General features: G+C 38.3%; 5 protein-coding genes across 8 annotated transcripts in view; 3 read left to right on the top strand and 2 right to left on the bottom strand.

Annotated features, from left to right (window-relative positions):
• The window catches only part of LOC132145293 (serine/threonine-protein kinase SMG1), a 41,781-nt gene extending 40,582 nt beyond the window's left edge, over positions 1-1,199 (top strand). The window contains exons 61-62 of the mRNA XM_059556192.1: positions 686-792; positions 879-1,199. Coding sequence (XP_059412175.1) covers positions 686-792; positions 879-956 — 185 coding nt within the window. The 3' untranslated portion in view covers positions 957-1,199. The remainder of the gene's footprint in view (positions 1-685; positions 793-878) is intronic.
• On the top strand, positions 1,188-9,089 carry LOC132145279 (ADP-ribosylation factor-like protein 6-interacting protein 1). Of its 3 annotated transcripts, none has more exons than XM_059556175.1 (7): positions 1,188-1,199; positions 3,896-3,991; positions 4,833-4,966; positions 5,866-5,985; positions 6,555-6,672; positions 7,502-7,586; positions 8,200-9,089. In XM_059556175.1, exons 2-7 carry the CDS (start codon positions 3,956-3,958, stop codon positions 8,316-8,318), a joined length of 612 nt encoding a protein of 203 aa, XP_059412158.1. In that variant the 5' UTR covers positions 1,188-1,199; positions 3,896-3,955; the 3' UTR covers positions 8,319-9,089. The 3 variants fall into 3 exon arrangements, 2 of the variants coding, with proteins under 2 accessions (XP_059412158.1, XP_059412151.1); XR_009434455.1 differs by lacking the exon at positions 1,188-1,199 and having other exon boundaries at positions 3,835-3,991; positions 8,200-8,882; positions 8,913-9,089; XM_059556168.1 differs by lacking the exon at positions 1,188-1,199 and having other exon boundaries at positions 3,835-3,991.
• Positions 9,090-9,495: 406 nt separating this feature from the next.
• On the bottom strand, positions 9,496-12,387 carry LOC132145272 (uncharacterized). The gene is made up of 5 exons (XM_059556154.1): positions 12,252-12,387; positions 11,196-11,389; positions 10,199-10,360; positions 9,766-9,967; positions 9,496-9,650 (listed from the first exon to the last, which is right to left on the bottom strand). The coding sequence occupies exons 1-5, from the start codon at positions 12,286-12,288 to the stop codon at positions 9,538-9,540; spliced, it is 708 nt and encodes a 235-aa protein (XP_059412137.1). The 5' UTR covers positions 12,289-12,387; the 3' UTR covers positions 9,496-9,537.
• A 1,530-nt stretch (positions 12,388-13,917) lies between these two features.
• On the bottom strand, positions 13,918-15,815 carry LOC132145265 (gastrula zinc finger protein XlCGF57.1-like). The gene is made up of 2 exons (XM_059556141.1): positions 15,550-15,815; positions 13,918-15,387 (listed from the first exon to the last, which is right to left on the bottom strand). The coding sequence occupies exons 1-2, from the start codon at positions 15,623-15,625 to the stop codon at positions 14,117-14,119; spliced, it is 1,347 nt and encodes a 448-aa protein (XP_059412124.1). The 5' UTR covers positions 15,626-15,815; the 3' UTR covers positions 13,918-14,116.
• Positions 15,816-18,222: 2,407 nt separating this feature from the next.
• On the top strand, positions 18,223-23,996 carry zgc:153292 (uncharacterized protein LOC100003014 homolog). Of its 2 annotated transcripts, none has more exons than XM_059556115.1 (13): positions 18,223-18,395; positions 19,700-19,898; positions 20,042-20,068; positions 21,319-21,386; positions 21,472-21,571; positions 21,659-21,718; positions 21,830-21,907; positions 22,059-22,298; positions 22,437-22,543; positions 22,630-22,795; positions 23,142-23,229; positions 23,325-23,369; positions 23,493-23,996. In XM_059556115.1, the coding sequence occupies exons 1-12, from the start codon at positions 18,307-18,309 to the stop codon at positions 23,354-23,356; spliced, it is 1,254 nt and encodes a 417-aa protein (XP_059412098.1). In that variant the 5' UTR covers positions 18,223-18,306; the 3' UTR covers positions 23,357-23,369; positions 23,493-23,996. The 2 variants fall into 2 exon arrangements, with proteins under 2 accessions (XP_059412098.1, XP_059412091.1); XM_059556108.1 differs by lacking the exon at positions 18,223-18,395 and adding an exon at positions 19,369-19,498.
• The last annotated feature ends 58 nt before the right edge of the window (positions 23,997-24,054 follow it).

Genomic DNA, 24,054 nt, shown 5'->3' with positions numbered 1-24,054 from the left:
TGAAGATGAACACCGAGCCGAGCCAGATAACGAACAAAAGACTGACTCGTTCACGAGTATTTTCGATGCTTCAAAAAATTCTAACTGACCCTCTGTCACATGGACTACTTTGATGTTTTTCTTACCTTTCTGGACATGGACAGTAGACCGTACACACAGCTTCAATGGAGGGACTGAGAGCTCTCGGACTAAATCTAAAATATCTTAAACTGTGTTCCAAAGATGAACGGAGGTCTCACGGGTTCGGAACGACATGAGGGTGAGTTATTAATGACATAATTTTGATTTTTGGGTGAACTAACCCTTTAAAACTATCCTGCAACAGAAAACTTTTTGCAATATTTAACATTTTTCTCTTTACTGTTGCTTGATCAATAGAACGCATTCTTTCTAAATGAAAGTATGAATTTCTTTTAAAGACCCCAAACTTTTGAACAGTGGTTTAGTATCTTTAGATCTGCATGTTTGACCTACAAGAGCCAATATTCAGTTATTTTAACCGATAGCTCAATGTTAGCTTGAGTATGAAAAGCACTTCACTGATGTTCACGTTCAGGCAGTTTTAACTTATAACGTTTAAATTACAGTTTGTACTGACAACGAAAATAGTGCCTTTCATTGAAGTCCTCTTATGAAATCAACTTGAAACTTTGCTAAGATCACTGATCAGCAGTTTTTCCTTCAGCCGTGCAAGAGAGGAATTCCTACGCTGTTAGTGTGTGGAAGAGGGTGAAGGCCAAACTGGAAGGGAGAGACGTGGACCCTAACAGGAGAATGAGTGTCACGGAGCAGGTGAGCTTTCCTTCTTTATATATACAGCCTTACTGCTGCTGCTGTTGTGTGTGTTTGTTAATGCCATGTATTTTGCTCTCTTTAAGGTGGATTATGTCATCAAAGAGGCGACAAACTTGGACAACCTGGCGCAGTTGTACGAGGGGTGGACAGCATGGGTGTGAACAGGATCCTTGTAGATCACTTTGGTCCAGCGAAGGTAGAAATCCACCGAAATCCACTGGGTCTGGGGCAATGGAGCCACAGAGCACCATCCAGGAAAGTGGGGGGGGTGTAGAGACCCTCCCTCGGACCCACACCGGATCCCCGTAGCACAGCTACACCTGGCGATCCAGCTAACACAACGAAATGGGTCTGCATCTGTTTCCCCGAGATGTGTGGGGAGCTCACCAAGATGGGGAGGCGGGGTGGGGGGGGGGTCTAGGCACACGCGGCTTGAACTACCCCCCCCAACCAACCCCTGTATCATCAACAAAATAAATGTCAACTATCAAAACAAATAGGATTTGCCACAGGGAAAATTTGCAGGAGACAGTTTATCCACTCTTAGAGCAAAGGTCTGCGATAATTAGCGACTTTCTAGACTGCATTTGTGTGAGGGTGGAGGGGAAAGGGTGATCCAGTCTTGGAGGGGTCCTCTGGCCTCTGTTTTTGGATGGCTGTGGGTTGGGCACGACTTGCGGCTGAGCTGTCTCCTGCTGGAGTAGGTGTGGAGGGCTGTGTGAACAGAAGACTCATAGGACTCCACGGGAAGCCTTTGGCAGACCTTACAGTTCGTTCTTAACCACAAAAAAATACCTTTTCCCCTTAAGTATATATAGGAAATGCTGCAAAAATAACTTTTTACTCCTTCACCAACGTACTGAACAGATTTCACAATTAAAAGGCAAATCGCAAAGTGGCTTTGTGAACATTCACGGTCATTTGTTTCTGAATATTTGGCACAATGAATGAAGTACTTGGAGTTGCCAAGTGCTCAGTCTGAGTTCTCTTTGATTTGATCGTTGAGTATGACCCAGGCTCTATATGGTGAGATGTGCGAATCAGTTTCTAAATGCTTTTTTTCTTAGTATTCATCTCTGATCTTGTTTGTGTATTGTAGATTCTTTCTCCCTTTCCTTCTTTGCTATGGATTTAGTCTAGATTGCTCTTCTTTTTTTGACTTGCCTGTGGAAGTGTATCACCGCTGATACATGTCCTCATTAAAGCTTGCGTTTTACTGATCTTGACCTAGTTTTACATTTTTAGTGGGAGAAATAAGTAATGGAATAGTGATGTGGTGATGGTTACAATATTGTTGTCTCTTAATGGTTTTACTCCACTTTGTTGGTCAAATAAAACTATAATTAAACCTCTTGGGTCTTTATTAAAGCATTTGCTGTTTTTGTTCATGTTTGTCTGATTTTTACACTTGTTAATTCACACTGTATATGTTTTGTACTGCAACTTAACCTTGTTGAGGGGCTAGGCTTCATAAAGCAGTGCTGTGACCCCCTTTCAAAAACCAAGTCTGGTAATGTTGCTTAACCTGAGGGTAATGGTAACCCAATGTGGAAAGCCTATTTGTTCTTGAGCATGACACATTTTGTGTTAAATTATTAGCAAATGTAGGTTTTGTTGACTCGTCACTTGAATTTATATTTGATCTTCTGGATTGTTTTTAAAATGAAACGTTATTTTGAAGGTATAGTGAAATATTCAGTTGTCGTGAAAACTATTACAACTGCAAGCTATATCATATATTAAAATAGTAAATGAATAGAACCATTACATATATTAATTTACTAAAGCATATATTTAGCCCCATTCCATGATGTGGCTGCATGTAGCTTTCGCCCTTCGTTTATAAACAATTTTCCCCCATTACAGAAATGTACACCTATGAAATCCCATTATCTGGACCCTTTCTTTAGCATAGTTTGAAGATATATTAATCTTATTCCATTTTGCTCAGCTGAGGGATTCAACCGTGTTACCCAAATTATTGTAAGATGTGATTTTTGTTTCTCTTTTAATTTAGGGGAAATGTAGTCTTTGGCTCTTCTTCAAAGTATATAGTTTCTGAGCCCACAGCTGTTCACTCATTAGTTTACACACATTTCACTGCTTATTTGTTGGGGGAAGTGTCTATGTTGTTTTAGGACCATACTATGGATAGCCTTTGTTAAATTTAATTTATGAGCCGTACTTGCATAGTTTTTCATGTTACTAGTACTTATTTTTTAGATACTAGTATCTTTTCCATTAAGTACTATTACTTATTAACTGCTAGTGCTTATTTTTTGAGGTACTAGTGTTTTTTTAGTTTTTTTTGAAGTTAGTACTAGTACTCAATCATTAGATACTAGTGCTTATTTATTCAGTACTAGTATGTATTCATTAGATACTAGTACTTATTGATTAAATACTAGTACTTATTAGATACTAGTACTTAATTCAATAGTGACTAGTAACTTGTATATTGTTACTAGTAACAAATTAAAAAATTTTGCTATTGACTTCTATGGGGATCCGTCATTGAGATATAAGCTATTCAGTTTAGACTACGATTACCATACTGGGCAGAAATACAAATTTAAAAAGTACTAGTATCTATTAAGTTCAGGATATCTCTGGTCTTAAAAGTTACTAGTAACTAAAAAAATAAGTACAAGTTATAATTTTTCTTGACAAGAAGAGTATAATTAAATACTAGTCACTATTGAAATAAGTACTAGTATCTTATAAATAAGCACTTGTATCTAATGAATAAGTACTAGTAACTTTATAAAAGACACTAGTACCTAAGGAATAAACACTAATAAATAAGCACTAGTAGCTAAAGAATAAGCACTAGTACCTAATGAATAAGTACTAGTACTTAATGGAAAAGATACTAGTATCTAAAAAAAATAAGTACTAGTAACATGAAAAAAGATACTAGTACGGCTTATAGATTAAATATTACCACGGCTTGCCATACTGTACCATATTTGTAAACGGTTCCCCTTGTACTTTACTAGTGAACTACATTTCCCATGAGTCCTTGTGTTCCGAGTTTCAGATAAAAACATCCTGAAAATAACGGTCGGTTGACAGACTGCCGCAGTACAGAGGAGGCGAGTTCATGTAATCGTGCTCTCCGAGCAACACAATATCTGGAGTACACCAAAATAAATAAACCATGGCTGAGGGCGACAATAAAAGTGCAAATCTGTTGGTGAGTGCTTTGTTAATGTTCCGTCTCACGGGCAGTTCGCCTGCTGCCGAAATGTATATCTTAAGATTGCCTTCTTTAGCAATATGCTACGCGGACATCTGCTGTTATCTCAACCTTAAACAGAATAAACAAAGGCATTACATGACACAATTAAGCTTAATTTTTCTTTAATTTAGTGAATGTTGTTCTTGTAAATGCACCGAAACGAAGGTAAGTTAAACATAACGGAAATGAACTGCGTGATAAGATGTTAGCAAGCTAATCAACTCAGTGCTAACAAAACGGATTACTCCGTACATCTAGCGTCTTACTAAATGGTATGGATAATTGATTTATTTGTTTGTTATATATTTGATATATTGCGTTTTTCAAGTATTTGCTTTTGAGTGTTGCCGGGGATAAGCTTGACGAAAGTCTTGACATCCTGGTCTAGATTGTTTTGTTTGTTTTTTGTTTTAGATTAAGTTTACATTCGTTGTAAAGTCTCCAAGAACTGTGTTGATGTTTATGCTTTAACCTTTTAAAATACGCTTTACAATTTTTACTACCTATAATTGTACGTGATATATCCCAGATAAAGGAAGTAGCTGGACAGACCCTTTAAATGTGGCCTGCTGGTTTGAAAACAGGATTTCATAGTCGCTGTTCTCCTAAACTTCGTACATATTTGATATAAGTTGGTGTCTATTTAACATTCTTGACATTCCAGCTGGACTTGCCCATGTAATGAATTCATGACACTCCCATTGTACAACGATTTCCGATGAAGCCATGTCGTCTGTCGTAAGAGAGCTCGTTGTTTTGACTCTTGTTACGTTACTGACTGAAAGCTCTTGTCCAGGCTCAAGAGACGAGTCAGCTGGAGGAGCAGTTGCAAGGATGGGGAGAGGTGATCCTGGCTGGAGATCAGTTCCTGCGCTGGGAGAAGCAGTGGTACCCAGCAGTGTTAGTGGGTGCCACCTCAATCCTGTTCATGTGAGTCATTAGAGCTGCTTCTTGACCAAATGCCTAATCTTTAACTTCAGTTAATCAGATAAGGTTGCACACTGAAAGCTTGAAGTATTTAAGTTTTTTTTTTCTAGAGCCTCTGATTATATAGGTTGTTAGACATTGTAAACGTATGCCCTTTATAATATTCTATTATGATGTTGTAATCTGATCTATCTGATATTCAGAATGAGGTCATGAATGCCAGGGGACTTATTGCTTGTATACGGTCATTTACATTCTGAGAGAATAGAATACTATTTTTGAATTTAGAATATTGTTGCCAGTGGGGATGCACCATATTGGATTTTGCCAATATTTTCCAGCTCATTTTGGTAGCCGATAGCCATTGCCAATACCGATATATTTCCTTTTGTTTGGAATCAACAAGTCTCTCCTGTGTGGAAATTATAAAGATTCTTTTTAAATTTGGTTAGTTTTTAACAATAACTTTTTTTTGTTGGAATTAAGTAAACGATAATGAAGTTCTTTTGCAATGACAGTACATTGAAGCTTTATAAATAAATAAATTATATATGAATTGCTGGATTTTTTTTTTCTTCAGAAAGATACACTAGTAACCATAAAATGTCATTTTAAGATTTAACATTTGTAGATGGTCTAAAGCAAAAGAGCAATCAATCCAAGTGTGAAAGCACCCTAAGATAGATAGATAGATAGATAGATAGATATATAAAATATACTTTTTAAAGGAAAGTTCTTAATAGTGATGTCTTTATAAGAATGAGTTCCTTTTATATTCTTCCTCCTTTTACTTTCAGAAACATCCTGTGCTATGAACTAATCATGTGTCACTGATTTTTTTTTTTTTTTGGCTGTTTTTTGATTAATTGTGTACAGTTTATGATCCGTTTTGTCATTGGCAGGCTAATCTACTTCTTGGACCCCTCTGTGCTCACTGGTCTGTCCTTCACTGTCATGATCCTGTGCCTGTCTGATTACTTGGTGCCCACTCTTGCCCCCCGTGTTTTCGGTTCTAACAAATGGTGAGTGAAGGGATGACTGCAAGTCCTGCTTTTGGCCACAGGCTTTTAAGTTACAATCTCTTCATCTACTAGCGAGGTTAATCAAATGGCATGTTTCTCTTCAGATCCTCTGGGAAGATGCATAGGTATTTGCACAGCATGTATGTTCTTGCCTCTTCTGGTCTCGCCTGACAAGTTCCCTTGCTCTGGTTCAGGAGCTGGGTCTCTGGTGTCTTTGAGTGACAGCTTGCAGTTGCTGCTGAGTGTCCAGTGTCAGGCACCGTGTTGATTTGACTCAGCAGATCTCCACTCTGCAGTGAGAGATCTTGCTATGCACATCACATTCTGCAGAGCAAGTCAAGATCAGACCCCTGGCATTTATTTTAGTATCTGGCAGCTTCCTGTGGCTCTAAGTTTTAAGCCTTCAATATGGTCATGTTTTATGCCCAGAAATAAAATGCAATGGCTAAGCAGAAAGCAAAACAGATTCCCTCTTCGTTTACGAGTAAACAATTCTGATGTGTTTGTGGGGCCTGTGAAGACATTGTTTATTGTGCATGTTTTCTGAGCACTATTTTGTTCCTGCGCAGGACCACAGAACAACAGCAGCGTTTCCATGAGATCTGTGGGAACCTTGTGAAGACTCAGCGCCGTGTGCTTGGATGGTGGAAACGTCTGTTTGCCCTGAAGGAAGAAAAGCCAAAAATGGTATGCTTATTTGACAGCACCTTCCTTGTTTCATGTCTTCAAATTTACTAGTGACTCATAAGCATTTCACACTCAAACCAAGCTGCCATTTCACACCACTGAGTTGTCTTTATCACTGTTGCTCAGCAGTAAGAACAAACAAACATGAGCCTAGCCCTACTTCTACATAATTAAGGAGCCCTTGAGCCCCTAAGAGAATCATCATCATGTTCATAATCCTGAAAAAATCCATGATGTAGCCTATTAGAATGCAGGTATATGACCATTCAATTCAAGATATGAAGGCCAAAAATTACCCTTTGTTGGTTTTGTCTTATACATTTATGATATATATATATATATCATATCATGTAGTTTAGCAAGATCACTTGAACAAGAGTGCTGGTTTTCAAAATTGTGCAAAATTTTTGTTTTCTTTGTACACCTAAGTATTCTCGTATCTTATGGCTAACCTCTGATGTCAGATAAATTATTGAACTATTTTGTCGAGTTCCGTGCTTCCTCTCTGGGCCTTGAAAGTGGTAGTTGTGTTTCTGTCTATGCAGAGTCAGAAAGCTCTCAGATTTATCAAAAATATTTTCATTTGTGTTCTGAAGATGTCTTGTGTGTTTGGAACAACATGAGGGAGAGCAATTAATGACAAATGTTTAATCTTTGGTTGAACTATGCCTCTTAAGACCGTCACTTACTTTCTCAATGGTTGACTGATCAGAAAATATAAATTAATTGATCCGATGCTGTTCAAACCAAGTAGCTTGTGCAAGTGAAAGCATTTGTGTATATTCTTTTAATTCCTGTAGAAAATGATCTTTTTTTTACTTCTCTGCAGTATTACCTCTCCGTCATCAGCAGTCTTGTGGCTGTGGCCTGGATCGGACAACAAGTGCATAACCTCTTCCTCACCTACCTGATCGGTATGTACACTGTTTATATAGGCATACAGTTTACCAAGTTAAGCAAACTGCTTGATGAAATCCCCTGTGATGAAAGTGTCATAACATTAGAACAATGTGCTGCTCATGTCCTATCCCTTACACCACAAATGCATTCCGACTTTCTAGCAGGAAAAAAAGGCTGTAAGATCTATGACACGCCACAGTGTGCAAACTGTAGAGAAGTCACTGTACTTTATCAAAGCTAAGCTCGTGCAAACAGTCACTAGGCTGCTTAACAAAGAGGTCATTGTATGTCGGTCATGCAGAGCAATCCGGAAATATGCTGCCACTTACCCTCCCTCCACACAAAGTTTGTTAAATCTCTTTTTACCAATTAGGTTTAAGTCATTTTTCATTTGAGATGAAAGTGTTGTATCCATTATGAAGTGAATAGTACTTTCAAAAAAAAAAGACGATTCCAGTCATATCGGTATCCCAATAAGAATAATTGTATGATGTATAGAACAAGGACAGTAATTAAGAACTGTAAAAACTGAACTGTACCTTTTATTCAGTGTCTGTGGTAGGTTTGTACCTCCACAGGGCTATTGTATTCGTGATTGACCACTCATGTTCTGTTTTATATCCACAGTGAGTTTCCTTCTGCTTTTGCCTGGCCTCAACCAGCACGGCATCATCGCCAAATATACTGGCATGGTGAAGAGAGAGGTCAACAAACTTCTTAAACAGAAGGAGAAGAAGAATGAGTAAAAGATTAGGCTCTAGTGAAAAGTGAAATCCGGATAAATTTAAGGGTTAAAAAAAAAAAAGTGTCATCTGCCCCACTCAACGTCAGATCTCAACAGACCAATGCAAAGCCTGAGCTGATAGTGAAAAGTAACATCCTGTAAACAGCTTAAATGTGCGCTGATCTGTCTTGAGGTTCTTATGTTTTTTTGTTTTTGTTTTTTTTTTAGGTTTCATTTCAAATTATACCTTTTGTTTTCCATGAAGTATTTTTTTTTCCAACACTGAAATGTTGCGTTCATTTCAGCCGTTTTACATCCATGTATAATTTACATGTCATAGTAAATGTGTTAAGTCTGTGCAAAATATAAAGAGAGCTTAATTTCATCTCATTCATTTTTAAATTGAAGCATCTACCGAACTTTAGCTTTATCTAATTAGAAGCACAGACCACATCATCAGTAGTCTTCTTTCTCAGATGGTTTGGAAACTTGCATTTCTGCACTGTTCTGAAAATTGCACTGGAAAAACCGAACTGGAGTGTTTGTGTCGGGGAGCTTTAGACCCGTACTGCTGTACTAGTGCTGTGTGGACCTCCTTACTGTCCTCTAGCTCTAGCCACTTCCCAATCCAACACCTGTTGCTGGGCTGTATATACATGTTCATTTTCTCTCCTCATGTTTCTTTGTTTCTACTGGCTTGTCTTAAGTTTGTCTTCTCTCTCTTTTAACTGTCTTTTTGTGTTTGAGCGTGTTCAGCACAATAATAAACTGATTCAAAACTTTTTTTCCCAAATCCTTGTTATTGTCAACTATTAAAAAATCAGTTTTAGTGATCAAGCTGAAATGATATGTAGATGGTACTAGATGAAGAAAAAACAAGTGAAAATTTAAAAGGCTTACTTGGCAGAAAACACACACACATATACACCGCTTGTATATTTTAAATTATATTAAATCATATTTGGGTTAGTGTTAAGTATTATTAATTAATATTTGTTAATATTTAGCTTTTATTTTCATTTTAGCCCTCTATTTCGGTTTAGATTTAAATTATAGTAACTTATTCAGAGACAGAATATACCAGATAATTACATACCTTCAAATTCTTTACCTTTTTTTTCCACAGAACACAAATTTTGAAGACCTACATGCAATGTAGAACTTTTTGACTTCTAACCACTACAATGAAGTGTCTCGAGTCCTTTTGAGTACATTTTATTAGTTATTTATTGGTGTCATGTTTAGTACAAATGAAAAGAGTCCCTGTTCATCTCCCAACGCCGAGCTGCCCACAGAATGCTCTCCCCAGACTGTCTTCTGACCGGCCCGGGCCCAGCTGCTGCCTTCTCCTCTCCTGTAGCTCAAAATAGCAAAATGCCTGTTTGCATGGTCATTTATGAGAGTCACTTGCATACTGCAACACAAACATCAACATCTACTTTTGTGTAGATACACAGTGGCTAAATTACCTGTGATAATATTATGCCTGTGCCAGGGGACTGGCTGTCCACGTGCTTCATTTGTTTGATATCTTATGGAAGTGGTGCAGTGCACGGTTTGATATGTTGTCTGGTATAGTGTGGCCTCAGCGGGGTTGGTGACCTCTTTCATCACGACCCCCTCCCTGTTCTGTGTCCTGTTCTGTAACCCCACTCTGTGCAGTATGTAATGCTGTACACATGCATAACAACATCCTAAGCAGGGCTTCATTTGATCCCCCGCTTTGTTCCGGGACCACACAATTTACAAATTAAGCACTGATCCTTAGTAATAATTTGGTATTTTGAGCTGGTACTTCTATGTGTTTTATAAGATTTCAACATTTTCACATACTCAGTAGCTTCAACATCCTACTGTGAAGATGTGCTACTGCCTTCAACTGAATAAAGACTTAAGACTTACTGGTATGATGTCCTTTGGGCTGTGTACATCTCTGGAGTGTGTCTGTCCTCGTGACACAGGGATGTGACTGAGCTTCAGCTTTCCATCATACTGAGAGGAATGACATGGATCTCGGGGCAGAAAGACCAGCGCTTGACCGTCGAGGCCTCTCCCAGAAAAATACTTTTATGAAACAGAATTGAAACGTTAGTTCCCCATCAGCAAAATTATTTTTACTTTCAAGTTGCCTTATTAGTGGTGAAGTTCTCCAGAAAAAAAAAAATTTAAATAATGGCATTATGAATTAAGGTGACCAATGACTATATTCTAGTTTTCCTAAAAGAGGACAGGTGGGGCTGGGGGCTGGGGTGTGGTTGGTTGGTGGTTAAAGTAGTGCCCAAAGTAGCGCAATGACCATATCCCAAAATATCAAAACTCTAAATATGTATTTTTTTTTTACAGTCACAGTTTTATCATAGGCAAAATGCTAAATATGACAATACAAGCATTTCAGTCAAATGTAATTTATGCAACATTTCAAATCTTTAACCCAGGAGGGAAAATCAAGCCATGGCAACAGATTAAACATAGCCCAATTCCATGGGAAAGGTCAGATCTGACTGATCAAGTTTTGAGAGGAGAGATGGCTGACAGATCATGCTGGAGGATTTGCTGCTCAACAGATCCTGAGCTCATTGACAAATATCTGATCTTCCTTTACACAGAGCAGGTGTGATCCGAAATAGAAAGTTAAAGTGAACAGTGGGCGCTCATTCAAAAGAAATTCAAATACGAAATTAAATACGAATTCTGCACCCTTGACAGCTTATGTACCCCCTCGTTTAAATCGCAGAATTGGGGATAACCGGTTGCACGTGCCTCCCAGAACTATTCAGACTTTTCAACGTTATATGTGTAATGTTCTAATGCTGTTCCTAATGCGCTTTTCTACCAAGGGTTTGAGGGAAAAAAATGCGATTATGCAATGTTAAGCTGAGATATGGTAGCGTGCTCTTACCTCTGCGTGTGTAGTAGAATAAATGGCTTTAGTCTGATCGCCAAGAGTCAGAGTACTTTGATGCATTGGCCGTTTGCCCCGTATGCACGGTGTCGGTGTGCAACTGGGACGCTCTTTGTTTGAGGTCATCTGATGATTGCCTTCAGCACATCCCAAAGACACAACTGCAGTTCTTCTTCTTAGAGATGACACGACTTGATTTCCACTAGGACTGAATATCACTGTGTGATCCTGTTGTTTCACAGCAGGCGCTAGTAGCAACGCCAAAACAATAGATTCTATTTGAAAGTACAAGCGTAAGAACGTTATTAACGTGTCAGTAATATTCTCAGTATTTAAAATAATAATAACAACTTAGAAAAGTGGGGTAAATGTTATGAATAATATTAATATTAACAGGTTGTGCCACTTTCTGAGAGCACAGTGAAATTAACAGAAATCTCCAGTTCTGTTCCTGTATGAGATCAGCTTCTCTGAGCACAATTAAAAGCATGCCAAAAAACACATTTGACATGTTTGCGTTTGAATGGTTCTAAAATGATATGCCTCTATACAGTATATGTTAAAATGCCAGTGGAAAAAATTTACAGAATGTCACTTTTAAGTGCTTTGTGCTCCGGCACATAAGATTTATAAGAATAACAACACTTTTAGAATTGCATCCCTCTATTTCATGTGCGCATTAGTACAATTGACAGTAGGCCTGCAGTTGAGAGAAACAACTGACATTTCTTCTTAAATGATCAGGTGTTTTTATTGCATTAATTGAACAGTGATCACACATCAATTTGACAAAATATTTGTATTTTATAATGTACAATCAGCACACAAACATTATTGGCATTGCTTAAAAAAATTAAGAGATTCAATAAACTTGAATCTTGAATCAATCGTAAATAATTTCACATATTTTCCCTTGATATATTCAGTCACATTACAACTGAACTCATCTGACACAACCTTCATTCAGATTGAACATGAATGCTGTGTGCTTTTTTCTGTGATAGATTAAAACTTTTTCACACTGAGGGAAAGTGTACAGCTTTTCATTGTGACTTACGGTAATATGCCTCTTAAAGTTGTGTGGGAACATCTTTCCACACTGAGGGCATGTGAAAGTTTCCTCTGTGAGTTCTCATGTGATCATTAAAAGCCCATCATAAAGTATGTTTTTGACCCCTGTTCCTGCTCTTGTTTTTGTTTGCAGGGAAGTCGTGGCCTAATGGTTAGAGAGTCGGACTCCCAATCGAAAGGTTGTGAGTTCGAGTCCCGGGCCGGCAGGAATTGTGGGTGGGGGGAGTGCATGTACAGTTCTCTCTCCACCTTCAATACCACGACTTAGGTGCCCTTGAGCAAGGCATCGAACCCCCAACTGCTCCCCGGGTGCCGCAGCATAAATGGCTGCCCACTGCTCCGGGTGTGTGCTCACAGTGTGTGTGCATTTCGGATGGGTTAAATGCAGAGCACAAATTCTGAGTATGGGTCACCATACTTGGCTGAATGTCACGTCACTTTAGTTAGTTTGATACAGTCTATGGTTTGATAGCAGACTTAAATAGCGCACTACCGCCACCTACAACTGTTAGCGTGAACTACACACACAACACCCTTCATTCAACTCTTTTTATTACAGGACAGTAAACATTTACAGTCACAATGAGCAGCAATTCTGTGAAGCATGCCAAAGAGTACGGGTAATCATATTTTGTAAATACATTAATTTTTTAGATTTAGTTCCATAAAGACTAGCACCAAAATTAAAAACACAAAATTAAGAAAAAATAAAAACAAAAACAAAATCTAAATGTGAAAGGAATAACATGAAAATATATCAAAAGAAAGTCCTATTCAAATCGCATTTGTTTAATTTCTTTTATTTATTTTTTTTAAATATATAATGCACATTATATTATTTTCTATACAGCTAGCTAGATCTTGGAATTTGCTTGATTGAATCATCAACAAGGATTGTATACATTCTTGACCAGGACAATTCTACTTTGGAATAAAATTCATTAAAACAAATAAAATAAAATACAAAAATGCTACTTTTTTAAAACATAGGCTATTCCTCTAGGTGCATGCTTGACCCTCTCTAAATATACTATAGAGCATCAGAGAAACAAGTCTTTGAACTTTTTGCAGTAGCTGGATACCACCTTATTTTTCTCGTAAGAGCAGGATAGCTGGATAAGGCCAGTTAGGATACAGCTGTGGATACTGGGCATGCACACATCAGAATAGCATAATTCTTTTCACACTATACAACAATAAAACAAAACAGCTTGTTCTGCCACTGGATATGGCAAACTGGTGCATCTTACCATATTATTTTAAACTATTATCTTAGTTATGAACACACCGGTTTGTAGAGCACACAGTTTTACAGTTGACTTAATGTTGTTTTTCTTCTCGTTATTTCCCTATGTTATTTCCCAGTGGCTAATGAACTGGAAGTCTCACACATTCACAAAAAAAATTTAAAAAGGTTCACTTCCATGTTGAAAAATAAGGTGGATAGCATCACTGTTGAAGAGTAATCAGCTTGCTGTAGTGGATTTACTTGTAGATTTAACACAAGTTATCATGTGCATTGTAATGTTTGAAGCAGATGTAAAAAAAAATATATAAATAAATAAATATCAGTAGACCTGGAAAATTTTAAACTGAACAGTTCATTCAGAAATCCTTCACACTGTGGAAATAAAAATAGAAGTCAGAAGACGATGAGTGCAGTGCTGAAAAGAGGCGGAGCTACAGAAGGTCTATATTTACATTTATGTATTCTAACATATGTACAATTTTCCAGACTCCACCCTCACTCCCTTGGTTTTCTGTTTTATTTCCTTCCCTTAAATTTTCTTTAACAATAAAGTACTAGATGCACAAACTTTCTGCTGCCATTTAGACTGAATGAGAGCTTATTCACCACTAAAGGTTGTAGATGCAATGGTAGAAACGCAATCTTTAGGCATATCTGGCACGATCTGGATTTCAAGGGAACATGACTGAGGCACGCTTTGAGAACAATGCTTTTCTCTGTGATAGCTCAGACCTTTTCTCGAGGTGAAACTGTTTCCACACTGAGCGCAGGTGTACGGCTTCTCTCCAGTATGCAGCCTTACATGATCTACCAGGTTTGCTTTCTTAGTGAAACTCTTTCCGCAGTACAAGCACACGTACGGCCGCTCTCCCATATGGATTTTGTGGTGTTTTATCAAATAATCGGCCGTGGCAAAGGCTCTGCCGCACTGGGAGCACACATGGGTTTTCACGCCCTCGTGTATTTTCTGGTGCGCTTTGAAACACAGGAGCCACAAAAAGCTTTTCCCGCAAACCGAACAGACAAAAGGTTTCTCGTTTTGATGAATCTTCAAGTGTCTCTTTAGGTACGACTCTAAAACAAAGGTTTTATTGCAGTGCTCGCAGGTAAACTCCCTTTCTTCCGAGTGAGAGTGGCGCATATGGATTTTCAGACAGCTTGCCCACGCAAAACCCTTTCCACACTGAAGGCATTTAAAAGGCTTCTCCTCCGTGTGAATTCTCATGTGAGATGTAACGTTTTGTTTACTGATGAAGCTCTTTCCACACTGAGGGCAGGTGAACGGTCGCTCTCCGGTGTGGATTTTCATGTGATCCTTAAGATGTCCTTTATTCAGGAAGCTCTTTCCGCACTGAAGGCACGTGTGCAGACACTCTCCAGTGTGAAGTTTGATGTGATCCTTAAGGGTTCGTTTAAAACTGAACCTCTTTCCACACTGTGAGCAGGTGAAGGGCTTGCCTCCATCGTGACTCAGTAAGTGACTCCGAAAGTGCTCGTTGCGTTTGTAACTCTTCCCACACTGAGGACAGACAAAGCGCTTCTCTTCGCTGTGAATCAGTATGTGATCGTTGAGGCTTCTTCTGCGGGAGAATCTCTTCCCGCACTGAGGGCAAGCGAACGGCTTCTCTCCGGTGTGAGTTAACATGTGATCGTTCAGGTGGCCTCTGTGGGCACACTGCTTTCCACACAGAGAGCAGGCGAAAGGTTTTTTGGCTGTTGTCTGAGTGCTGCTTTGAGAGAGATAGTTTTTTCCAGTTTGGGGGCAAATCAAAGATTTTTCTCCAGTGAGGACATCATGAGCTTTGTGACGCTGACGTCTGTCCTCCATTTCATTCAGAGCTTGACTTTCCTCTTTCACTTCCGTCAGGCCTGATATGACAACAATACATTATTAAAAACCAACAGAAAAAAAAAAGATTTATTTTTTTATTAAATTTTCTAATCAGCTCTAACTGGTTACATCAATGCATCACAACAATAATAATAAAAAAATAAAAAGAGAGAAACAAATAATCAAAAATAGACACCAACCTTCCTGGTGCTGATTTTCTGTTGTGAAGGGTTCTGGATCAGATGTGTCATCATGCTCCTCTTTAATAAACATCATCTTTAAAGTTGCATATCACCTCGATATATATTCCTGCTTATTCCGCTAATAACGAGGGCAACGCCAATATTTCTAGCGTTTGACTGAATTTGATCTTAATTTGTGACTTTCTGCTACGAATTCACAATACGTCTGATGGTTAAATGTGTGTTTTGAAATCAGTATCCAGGAACACAAGCTGTCATTTAAAGGGCTGCTTTGTCATTGTCTTGTTCTTGTGATGTTGGCAAGTTCCCTTTAGGCGCATTGCTGCCACTAACTGGACTGGAGGATGAGAAAAACTTTCTTCTTTATCTTTATTTCCCCTTCATGTAGCCTATTATTATTTTTTATTATTATTATTGAACAAACATATTTTTATTTAAATAATAAAATATTTGAACTATATTTTAAACAACACAGACTTTTTAAAATCTATAAATAACAAAGCTGTGAAAATCATATGTGCTTAGTAGTTTGACGTGTAAATCAGGTTTTGTGAGTGAATATGTAAGTAGTAAGTAAATCAATTAATTAAATGCAACATTTTGATAAACCCATGAACCAGTGAATCAAAGGCAACATCAGAAAACAGCATTCATAGCGAATCAAATACTGAGATAAAAAATATTAAATATGCTTTAAAGTAATTTATATTCATTTTGTAAATTGTTATTGATATAAAAGTATGAAGGTGACCTATTTCATTTAAGTAAAAAATATTCTAAAATAAGTAAAAAGTGTCTGTGATTTTCCAAATTTAATAAGTAGATTTATATTATATCATATTTTAAATCCAACATAATTATCTTTTAAAAAATAAAACATATCTGTTTTATATCACATTTTAAAGTTTGTATTGTTTTTAACAAAAAATTTCCATTGCACCAAAATAAAAAAATAACATATTCATAAAATAAATGCACAGCGCTCTCGTTTCCTTTAGGCCAATAAATAAACAAACAAATACAGGTGGATCTCAATAAATTATAATGTCATGGAAAAGTTCATTTATTTCAGTAATTCAACTCAAATTGTGAAACTCATGTATTAAATAAATTCATTGCCCACAGACTGAAGTTGTCAAAGTCTTTGGTTCTTTTAATTGTGATGATTTTGTCTCACATTTAACAAAAAAACACCAATTCACTATCTCAAATTAGAATACTTCATAAAACCAATAAAAAAAAAAATTAAAAAAAATTTAGTGATTTGTTGGCTTTCTAGAAAGTATGTTAATTTACTGTATATGTACTCAGTACTTGGTAGGGGCTCCTTTTGCTTTAATTACTGCCTCAATTCAGCGTGGCATGGAGGTGGTCAGTTTGTGGCACTGCTGAGGTGGTCTGGAAGTTCAGGTTTCTTTGACAGTGGCCTTCAGCTCAACTGCATTTTTGGTCTCTAGTTTCTCATTTTTCTCTTGACATAGATTCTCTCTGGGGTTCAAGGTCTGGTGAGTTTGCTGGCCAGTCAAGCACACCAACACCATGGTCATTTAACCAACTTTTGGTGCTTTTGGTGGTGTGGGCAGGTGCCAAATCCTGCTGGAAAATGAAATCAGCATCTTCAAAAAGCTGGTCAGCAGAAGGAAGCATGAAGTGCTCCAAAATTTCTTGGTAAACGGGTGAAGTGAGTTTGGTTTTCAAAAACCACAATGGACCAACACCAGCAGATGACATTGCACCCCAAATCACCAGAGACTGTGGAAACTTAACTGGACTTCAAGCAAATTGGGCTATGAGCTTCTCCACCCTTCCTCCAGACTCTAGGACCTTGGTTTCCAAATGAAATACAAAACTTGCTCTCATCTGAAAAGAGGACTTTGGACCACTGGGCAACAGTCCAGTTCTTCTCCTTAGCCCAGGTAAGATGCCTCTGACGTTGTCTGTGGTTCAGGAATGGCTTAACAAGAGGTAAACAACTGTAGCCAAATTTCTTGACACGTCTGTATGCCTTGACCCCAGCCTCTGTGAAGTTCCCCTAAATTCGTGAATGGATTTTGCTTGACAATCCTCATAAGGCTGCGGTTCTCTCGGTTGGTTGTGCATCTTTTTCTTCAACACTTTTTCGTTCCACTCAACTTTCTGTTAACATGCTTGGATACAGCACTCTGTGAACAGCCAGCTTCTTTGGCAATGAATGTTTGTGGCTTCCTCTCCTTGTGAAGGGTGTCAATGATTGTCTTCTGGACAACTGTCAGATCAGCAGTCTTCCCCATGATTGTGTAGCCTAGTGAACCAAACTGAGAGACCATTTTGAAGGCTAAAGAAACCTTTGCTGGTGTTTTGAGTTGATTGGCATGTCACCATATCCTAATTTGTTGAGATAGTGAATTTGTGGGTTTTTGTTAAATGTGAGCTAAAAATCATCACAATTAAAAGAACCAAAGACTTAGACTACTTCCGTCTGTGTGCATTTAATTTAATACATGAGTTTCACAATTTGAGTTGAATTAGCCTACTGAAATAAATGAACTTTTCCTCGACATTCTAATTTATTGAGAAGCACCTGTAAATAGTCTTCTGGGACACGTGTTTGATTGTGGGGCTGACTGCAGTGTCACACGATGTCCTGTAGATGGCAGTAACAGGTCTCTCAGTGAATAACTGCATCCGGAAATACAGAACAGTCGTTTGCTGTTGTTGCCCCATGCGACGGAATTGGTGAAACTGAATGGAGCAGTAACATATTCTGTTAGAAATATGCCCGTTTGTTCAGCTTATAAGTGCAAGAATCGCTCTGATGGATCTTATAAAGAGGCATACAAAAGGGGCGACTTTTCTTTTCACACGTAAGTTTGAGATGTTTGTTGCAAGTTCCAAGTAACATAAGTCAATCCTCGGATGTAAAGTCTCCTAATCAAAACATACATCATGTATAACAGATGTTTTAATATCGTGTAGCTGCTAATCAGAAACAATCCGACATGCTACAGCTTTGCCAAAAAAAACATTTACAGACTTATTTGTGTGTTTGTTCTTGTGTTGTGTGTAATGAACAAACGCAGTTACAAACTCACAACTAAGGTGTTGTAAATGTAATCATTTACGGGACTGTTGTCATCGTAACGGGTTGTGTGTGTGCACGCGCAGTGTTGCATTTTCGAGGAGCTGTTGTTGTTTGGCGGTAGAGAGTTTCATTTATTCCAGTGAATCGATTCTTTTGAACACGTTCACTAAAAGATTCATTCATCGGTTATTTTTGCATGTTGTCTGTACATGGCGACAAATGTCTCTCAGTGCCATTCATAAATACAGGTAGTAGGTGAGTTATCATTTTTGTAACATGACTTAATCAAACTATAGAAAAAAAGACAACAGTAGTCTAAATAAAAACGTAATGTCGTTACATCTCAGACATTCAGAATTAGACTTAAGGGATAAAGAAAACTCAGAAATTAAAATAGTCATTTACTCAGCCTCATGTCCAAATCCATTAGACACACAAATTAAGATATTTTAATTAAACCCCGAGACGTTTCTGTGGGGAACCTTTCCTTTTAAGTGACAGATAACGATTGGTTTACACACACACATAAAAAGGTTTCACTGAAGCACTGATGTAAAGCACCACTGGGGGTTTCCCAGAGTACATACTTTATCAATAATGTTTGTTTATACAGCAGTCAGAGCTGCACGAGAGAACAAGCAGAACAACACTCAGCACAGAAGGAGATCATTAGACGCGTCCATTAGGTGGCAGTAAGTGTTCAATCTGCCATTAAACCCCACCAGAAGAACAGTTTCCGGAAATACACGATATGTCTGTTTAACGTTTGAAATAGCTTTGGAATTTAACAAAAACAATGCCTGTGTGTTCAGCCTATAAGTGCAAGAAGCGTTCAGATAGAGAGTATAGAGAGGCATACAGCAGGGGCGAGTTTTCTTTTCACAAGTAAGTTGTGCATTTATAATATCTCATGTTCGTAAAGTTTCGAACAAACCCCCAAATAACCCCCTATACAATGTGTATTTAAATGCACACATATTTGTCCAGCATTGTTAAGGTTTTGTGACGCATGCATCAACACGCTTATGCACGTCTCTCTCTCTGTCTGTGTGTGTGTGTGTGTGTGTGTGTGTGTGCATGCTCCAGGTTTCCGCTCGCTGACGGCTTGAGAGTGAGAGAGTGGCTCCGTCGGATGAGATGGCAGAACTGGTGGCCGACTGGAAACTCAGTCCTGTGCTCGGATCATTTTGAGAAGGACTGCTTTGAGCAAGTGGGCAGTCACAAACGACTGCGCAAAAACGCTGTCCCGACTATCTTTAACTTCCCAAAACATCTGCAGTGGAAGGCAAGTCAGAACAGTTTTGTGCATGTCTTTAAAATTTTGTGACTTGTAATGCAAATACCCGTTGTTGTTTTTTAGTTTAGTTTTTCCTGCTCATAGTCCCTGTGTTCTTTTCATGATTTTTATTTGTGCTTGACCACACACAGGTGCCAGCTGTCAAGAGACGATCTCTGGTAAGTATGGGATGTTAGAGGAATCACTCATCATCACTTCAAGTAAAAATTTGAGTAAATACATTTCCAGAAAGCCGTGGTTCTTTACATCAAAGCATTTCCAAATAATTTCTGGTTTTCCTTTTAATCCTTTGTCATGTAAATACTTTGCGTAAAATTGTTGGTCTAATGCAGTTTATGGGGTATAACATCTCGGAAGGAACTTTTAGGTCAAAGGGGTTTGGCTTACACCAGGGGTAAATAAAACGGCTAAACACCTGTACACATTTAAAACGGCATATTTACTTCACCATTTCAGCAGAACAGGCATAACAGCCCACAACATAGCTCTGTGATTATTACCTTTTACATGAGTCTACGTTGTAGACTCTACGAGGGCGATTATTAAATGATGTCAATGATGTCATCATACTCAGTCCAGAAAATCCACCAATTCACGTTCGAAAAACAGCAGAATATATACAGCATAAAATCACAGCGTTTTTACTTCACTGTTTCAGCTGCATAACAGCATACAACACAGCTCAGCGACAAAACACAGCATTATTTGTTGAACTATATTCAAGCCATGTGAACTCATTGTACCCTTTTGGGGAAAAGCAACTATTCTTTCCGGCAAACTCAGTGTAAGGAAAATGTGGTCATCACTGGTTGTGAAGGCGGTTCATCAATTGCAGACAAATCATTGGGCATTATCTCGATCTGTGTCATGGAAGTCTCACCGCTGCACTCCTGTGTTTCTGTGTCCTGAGAAGCCTCAGGTGCCTCTACACTGTCTGTCACAGAAGCAGACTCAGATGATGTAGATGGCACATTTTCTCCTTCTTGCTCATCTTTTCTTTTGCTTTATTGCAAAAGCGTAATATTGTACTTTGCGCGGGAGCTGCCATTGTCACCGAATTTTAACGAAGATGACAGCGTAAGTTACGCACAACACGTGACATAGGCTAATCAAATCAAGTTGGAAAACAGCCGCATTTTACCGCGCAGCATTTTGATTGGTAAATCTTTCAATCAGACTGACACATCAACATTTTCTTATTTTATTTTAAGCAATCGGAAATCTGACATGTAAATGAGGGGGCCAAGGCCCACCCAGGCCCCCTCGTGGCTATGCCACTGGCTTACACAGAGGTTCAGGAATATAAAATCTGTGTCCTCAGTTGAGGACCATTGTTTTAAATCGGTATTAGAAAGTCTTTTCATCTTTTTTTTTATTTGCCATTATTCATTTGTTTTGTGTTTTTCAGAATCGTAAGCCGGTTGAAGTGCCTATCAAACCAAAGCCAACCACAGTATCAGCACCAGTAACACCGCGGTACTGTTTGTTAGCCTCTGTATTAGTTACAGTTTTTTTCTCTCTAGTCGTCTTACTAACTGTCTCTTCTTCATGGGTTTGATAGGCTCGAGGGGAAGTTTGTTCGTGTGCCTGTGGATGCTGATGGCTCCAGCCTTCGCCCCTTGCACGCTGGCAGCTTCCATGATGACTACTGCAAACCACAGGTTAACAGTTGTTGTGTGTGTCTGTCTTTTGTACAGCATCTCATTCACTGACTTGTACATTATACACCAGTCAATGTGTTTTCACAGAGCTTTCACTGGATGAAGCTTTCAGAGGGTGACGATGATGAAGATGATGATGATGCTAGTGTATGTAGACCTGTACATTATAACAGTCTGTAAATGTATAAACTTAAGCCTTACAGGTCTGGAAATAGTGTTTTAGCATTGTTATTTTTTATTCTTTATATGAATGTGCAGGATCCTGGAAATGATGTCGCCTATGATGACGATGCACCTCTTGAAACTGCTGAAAATCCAAACACTCCGTTTATCCGGGTATGCCTTTTACAGATTTCTGCTTTTTTTTTTTTGTCCTCCATCACAGTGGTCATTTCTGTGTGAAGACATGATATAGTTACGAAAGTGTGGCTTACCATAGTTTTACCTGTACATTTTGATATTCTTTTATTGTAATTTTTCCATAAAGGTGACTGAGAGATGGCAGTGGCTGAGTATAGATGTAACCGGGCCTTTTCAAGAAAGCAAAGGCCCCTATAGCCACATCGTGGTCATCTGTGATTATTACACCAAGTGGATTGAAATCTTTCCATCAGAAAAGCCAAATTCTGATTCCATTGCCCTGCTTATGTGTGATGCTGTTTCCCGATACGGGTTTCCTCTGGGATTTCTCACACCTTGGGGTGCTAGAGGGATTCAGGTCCGAACGGTAAGTCATGATTCACCGGATATTGTCAGAGCAATTAGTGCAGGTTTCATTATTTGTCATTGTAAATTATATTTTTATTCATCTAAATGTGCTGAAAGGTTATTTCAGTGTCTCAATACTGTTGAATTTCTGATCAAGGTTAACAGAGCACTCAATAATATTCTGATGATAAAGGACCTCTCCCTCGTCTCTCGGCATCACCAGGCGTCGCAGCTTGAACCCCACACACAATACCACATTGTTAAGTAAGTTGAGATGTGTTTGGACATAAATCATAATATTACAGAGCATAGAGTTATTCTGAAAAATGTAAGGTATGGTTTTCTTACAGTATGGTGGAAGGTCTGGTGAAGAAGTTTCCAGACAGGTGGCATGTTCATTTGCCTGTCAGCGTGCTGCGCTTCAACTGCAGTGTGCACCCAGAAACCAAACACAGACCTCTGTCACTCCATCGCAGTGAGGGAACTAAACCTTACACATCACCCAGGGATCAGCCAGTATGTACTGTGATATTGCAACAGCTTTGTTCACACTGGCAGCCCAAAACCATTGTGTTACTGGTTATGATTATGTCAAGAATCTGCAGCGGAATTGCTTTGCTTTGTGTAGATATGGACAACTTTTATTTTTTATTTTAATCAAAACGTATTTATTTTCAAATGCTGAATTTCAGCAGTTGTTACTCCAGTCTTCAGTCTCCCATGATCCTTCAGAAATCACTCTCATATTGCTGTTTAAAAGTATTAAGTTATTTTGAGAAAAACCTTAATAACATCAGACTTTTGAATGGTGGTGTATGCGTATATTATTAAATTTGAGTGTTTTTCTTTTGTCCAAATCAAGCTCAGTGAAGATGAACTTGCGAAATACACCTTCAAAATCCAGAAACCAAACCCTTTAAAGGAAATCGAGGCTCTGAAACGAATATTCCGTGAGTTTGATCGTCTCATATCCAAATCTCAGTTTACCTGTCTGTCTGTTTCCTACATGTCTGTACTAATTATCATTCAACCTTTTTTAACCCAGGAGAATCAGCGGACTGCATTGTCATTTCATAAAACAAAAAAGCAGGTAAGTGTGAAGGAACAGTTCTGTTATTACTGCATAGAGATATTGTTGTACCTTGTCATTCAAATTCATAAATGAAAAGAATTGCTGCTATTTAACCAACAGGGTTGTTTCCTCTGTTGCTAGTGTTTCTGCTGTAACCAGTGTGTGGCTTCAAACTGAAGGTCCAGTGAAGAAGAGGCACAGTACACACTGCTTTGGCGAAGGATGAAAAATAATGAGCTGTTAAAGTCAGACGGAGAGAGAAACCCGGACTGAGATCTTGTTTGTGATTTTCATATTGAAATAGTTGGCAGCATTGTAAATACATACCATTAAAGGTATTAAAGAGAGTAGTACTAACTGTAAAAGAAAATAGTTGGAACGGAGTGGGAAAGACATGGTTTTCTTTAGTCATTTGTAGTATTTGTAAATAACGATTCAAGCAGATTGAGCCAGCAAGAGAGAATCTAATGTTAATAAATCCACAAATACTCCTGTGAGTTGCAGGCAATCCTAAAGGATATTGTGGAAGCCTGAAATGAAGTGTGCATGATTGTTGTTGTTTTCTTTTCAGATAAACCTTTTATAATGTTGCCTCAACATCAAAGCCCTTACGAAAATTAACCATGGTTTTACAACAAAAAACAACACTTTGGTTACTGTAGATAAACTGTGGATTTGCTACACTAATCATAGTTTAACCATG

The sequence above is a fragment of the Carassius carassius genome, chromosome 1, assembly GCF_963082965.1.
Source record: "Carassius carassius chromosome 1, fCarCar2.1, whole genome shotgun sequence".
Lineage (NCBI taxonomy): Eukaryota > Metazoa > Chordata > Actinopteri > Cypriniformes > Cyprinidae > Carassius > Carassius carassius.
This window is presented reverse-complemented; position numbering and strand designations above follow the sequence as displayed.

Excerpts from the sequence above, each read along its gene's own strand:
- LOC132145279 (XM_059556175.1), top strand. The coding sequence starts at position 3,956 with ATGGCTGAGGGCGACAATAAAAGTGCAAATCTGTTG. Across the intron at positions 4,967-5,865 it reads GCCACCTCAATCCTGTTCAT|GCTAATCTACTTCTTGGACC; the intron begins GTGAGTCATTAG and ends TGTCATTGGCAG. Across the intron at positions 7,587-8,199 it reads CTTCCTCACCTACCTGATCG|TGAGTTTCCTTCTGCTTTTG; the intron begins GTATGTACACTG and ends TTATATCCACAG.
- LOC132145272 (XM_059556154.1), bottom strand. The coding sequence starts at position 12,288 with ATGTTCCCACACAACTTTAAGAGGCATATTACCGTAA. Across the intron at positions 10,361-11,195 it reads ATTCTACTACACACGCAGAG|TATTTTTCTGGGAGAGGCCT; the intron begins GTAAGAGCACGC and ends GTTTCATAAAAG. Across the intron at positions 9,651-9,765 it reads CAGGCATAATATTATCACAG|GAGAGGAGAAGGCAGCAGCT; the intron begins GTAATTTAGCCA and ends TTTGAGCTACAG.
- LOC132145265 (XM_059556141.1), bottom strand. The coding sequence starts at position 15,625 with ATGATGTTTATTAAAGAGGAGCATGATGACACATCTGATCCAGAACCC. Across the intron at positions 15,388-15,549 it reads AGAAAATCAGCACCAGGAAG|GCCTGACGGAAGTGAAAGAG; the intron begins GTTGGTGTCTAT and ends TTGTCATATCAG.
- zgc:153292 (XM_059556115.1), top strand. The coding sequence starts at position 18,307 with ATGCCCGTTTGTTCAGCTTATAAGTGCAAGAATCGCTCTGATGGATCT. Across the intron at positions 21,572-21,658 it reads ATGACTACTGCAAACCACAG|AGCTTTCACTGGATGAAGCT; the intron begins GTTAACAGTTGT and ends GTGTTTTCACAG. Across the intron at positions 21,719-21,829 it reads AAGATGATGATGATGCTAGT|GATCCTGGAAATGATGTCGC; the intron begins GTATGTAGACCT and ends ATGAATGTGCAG.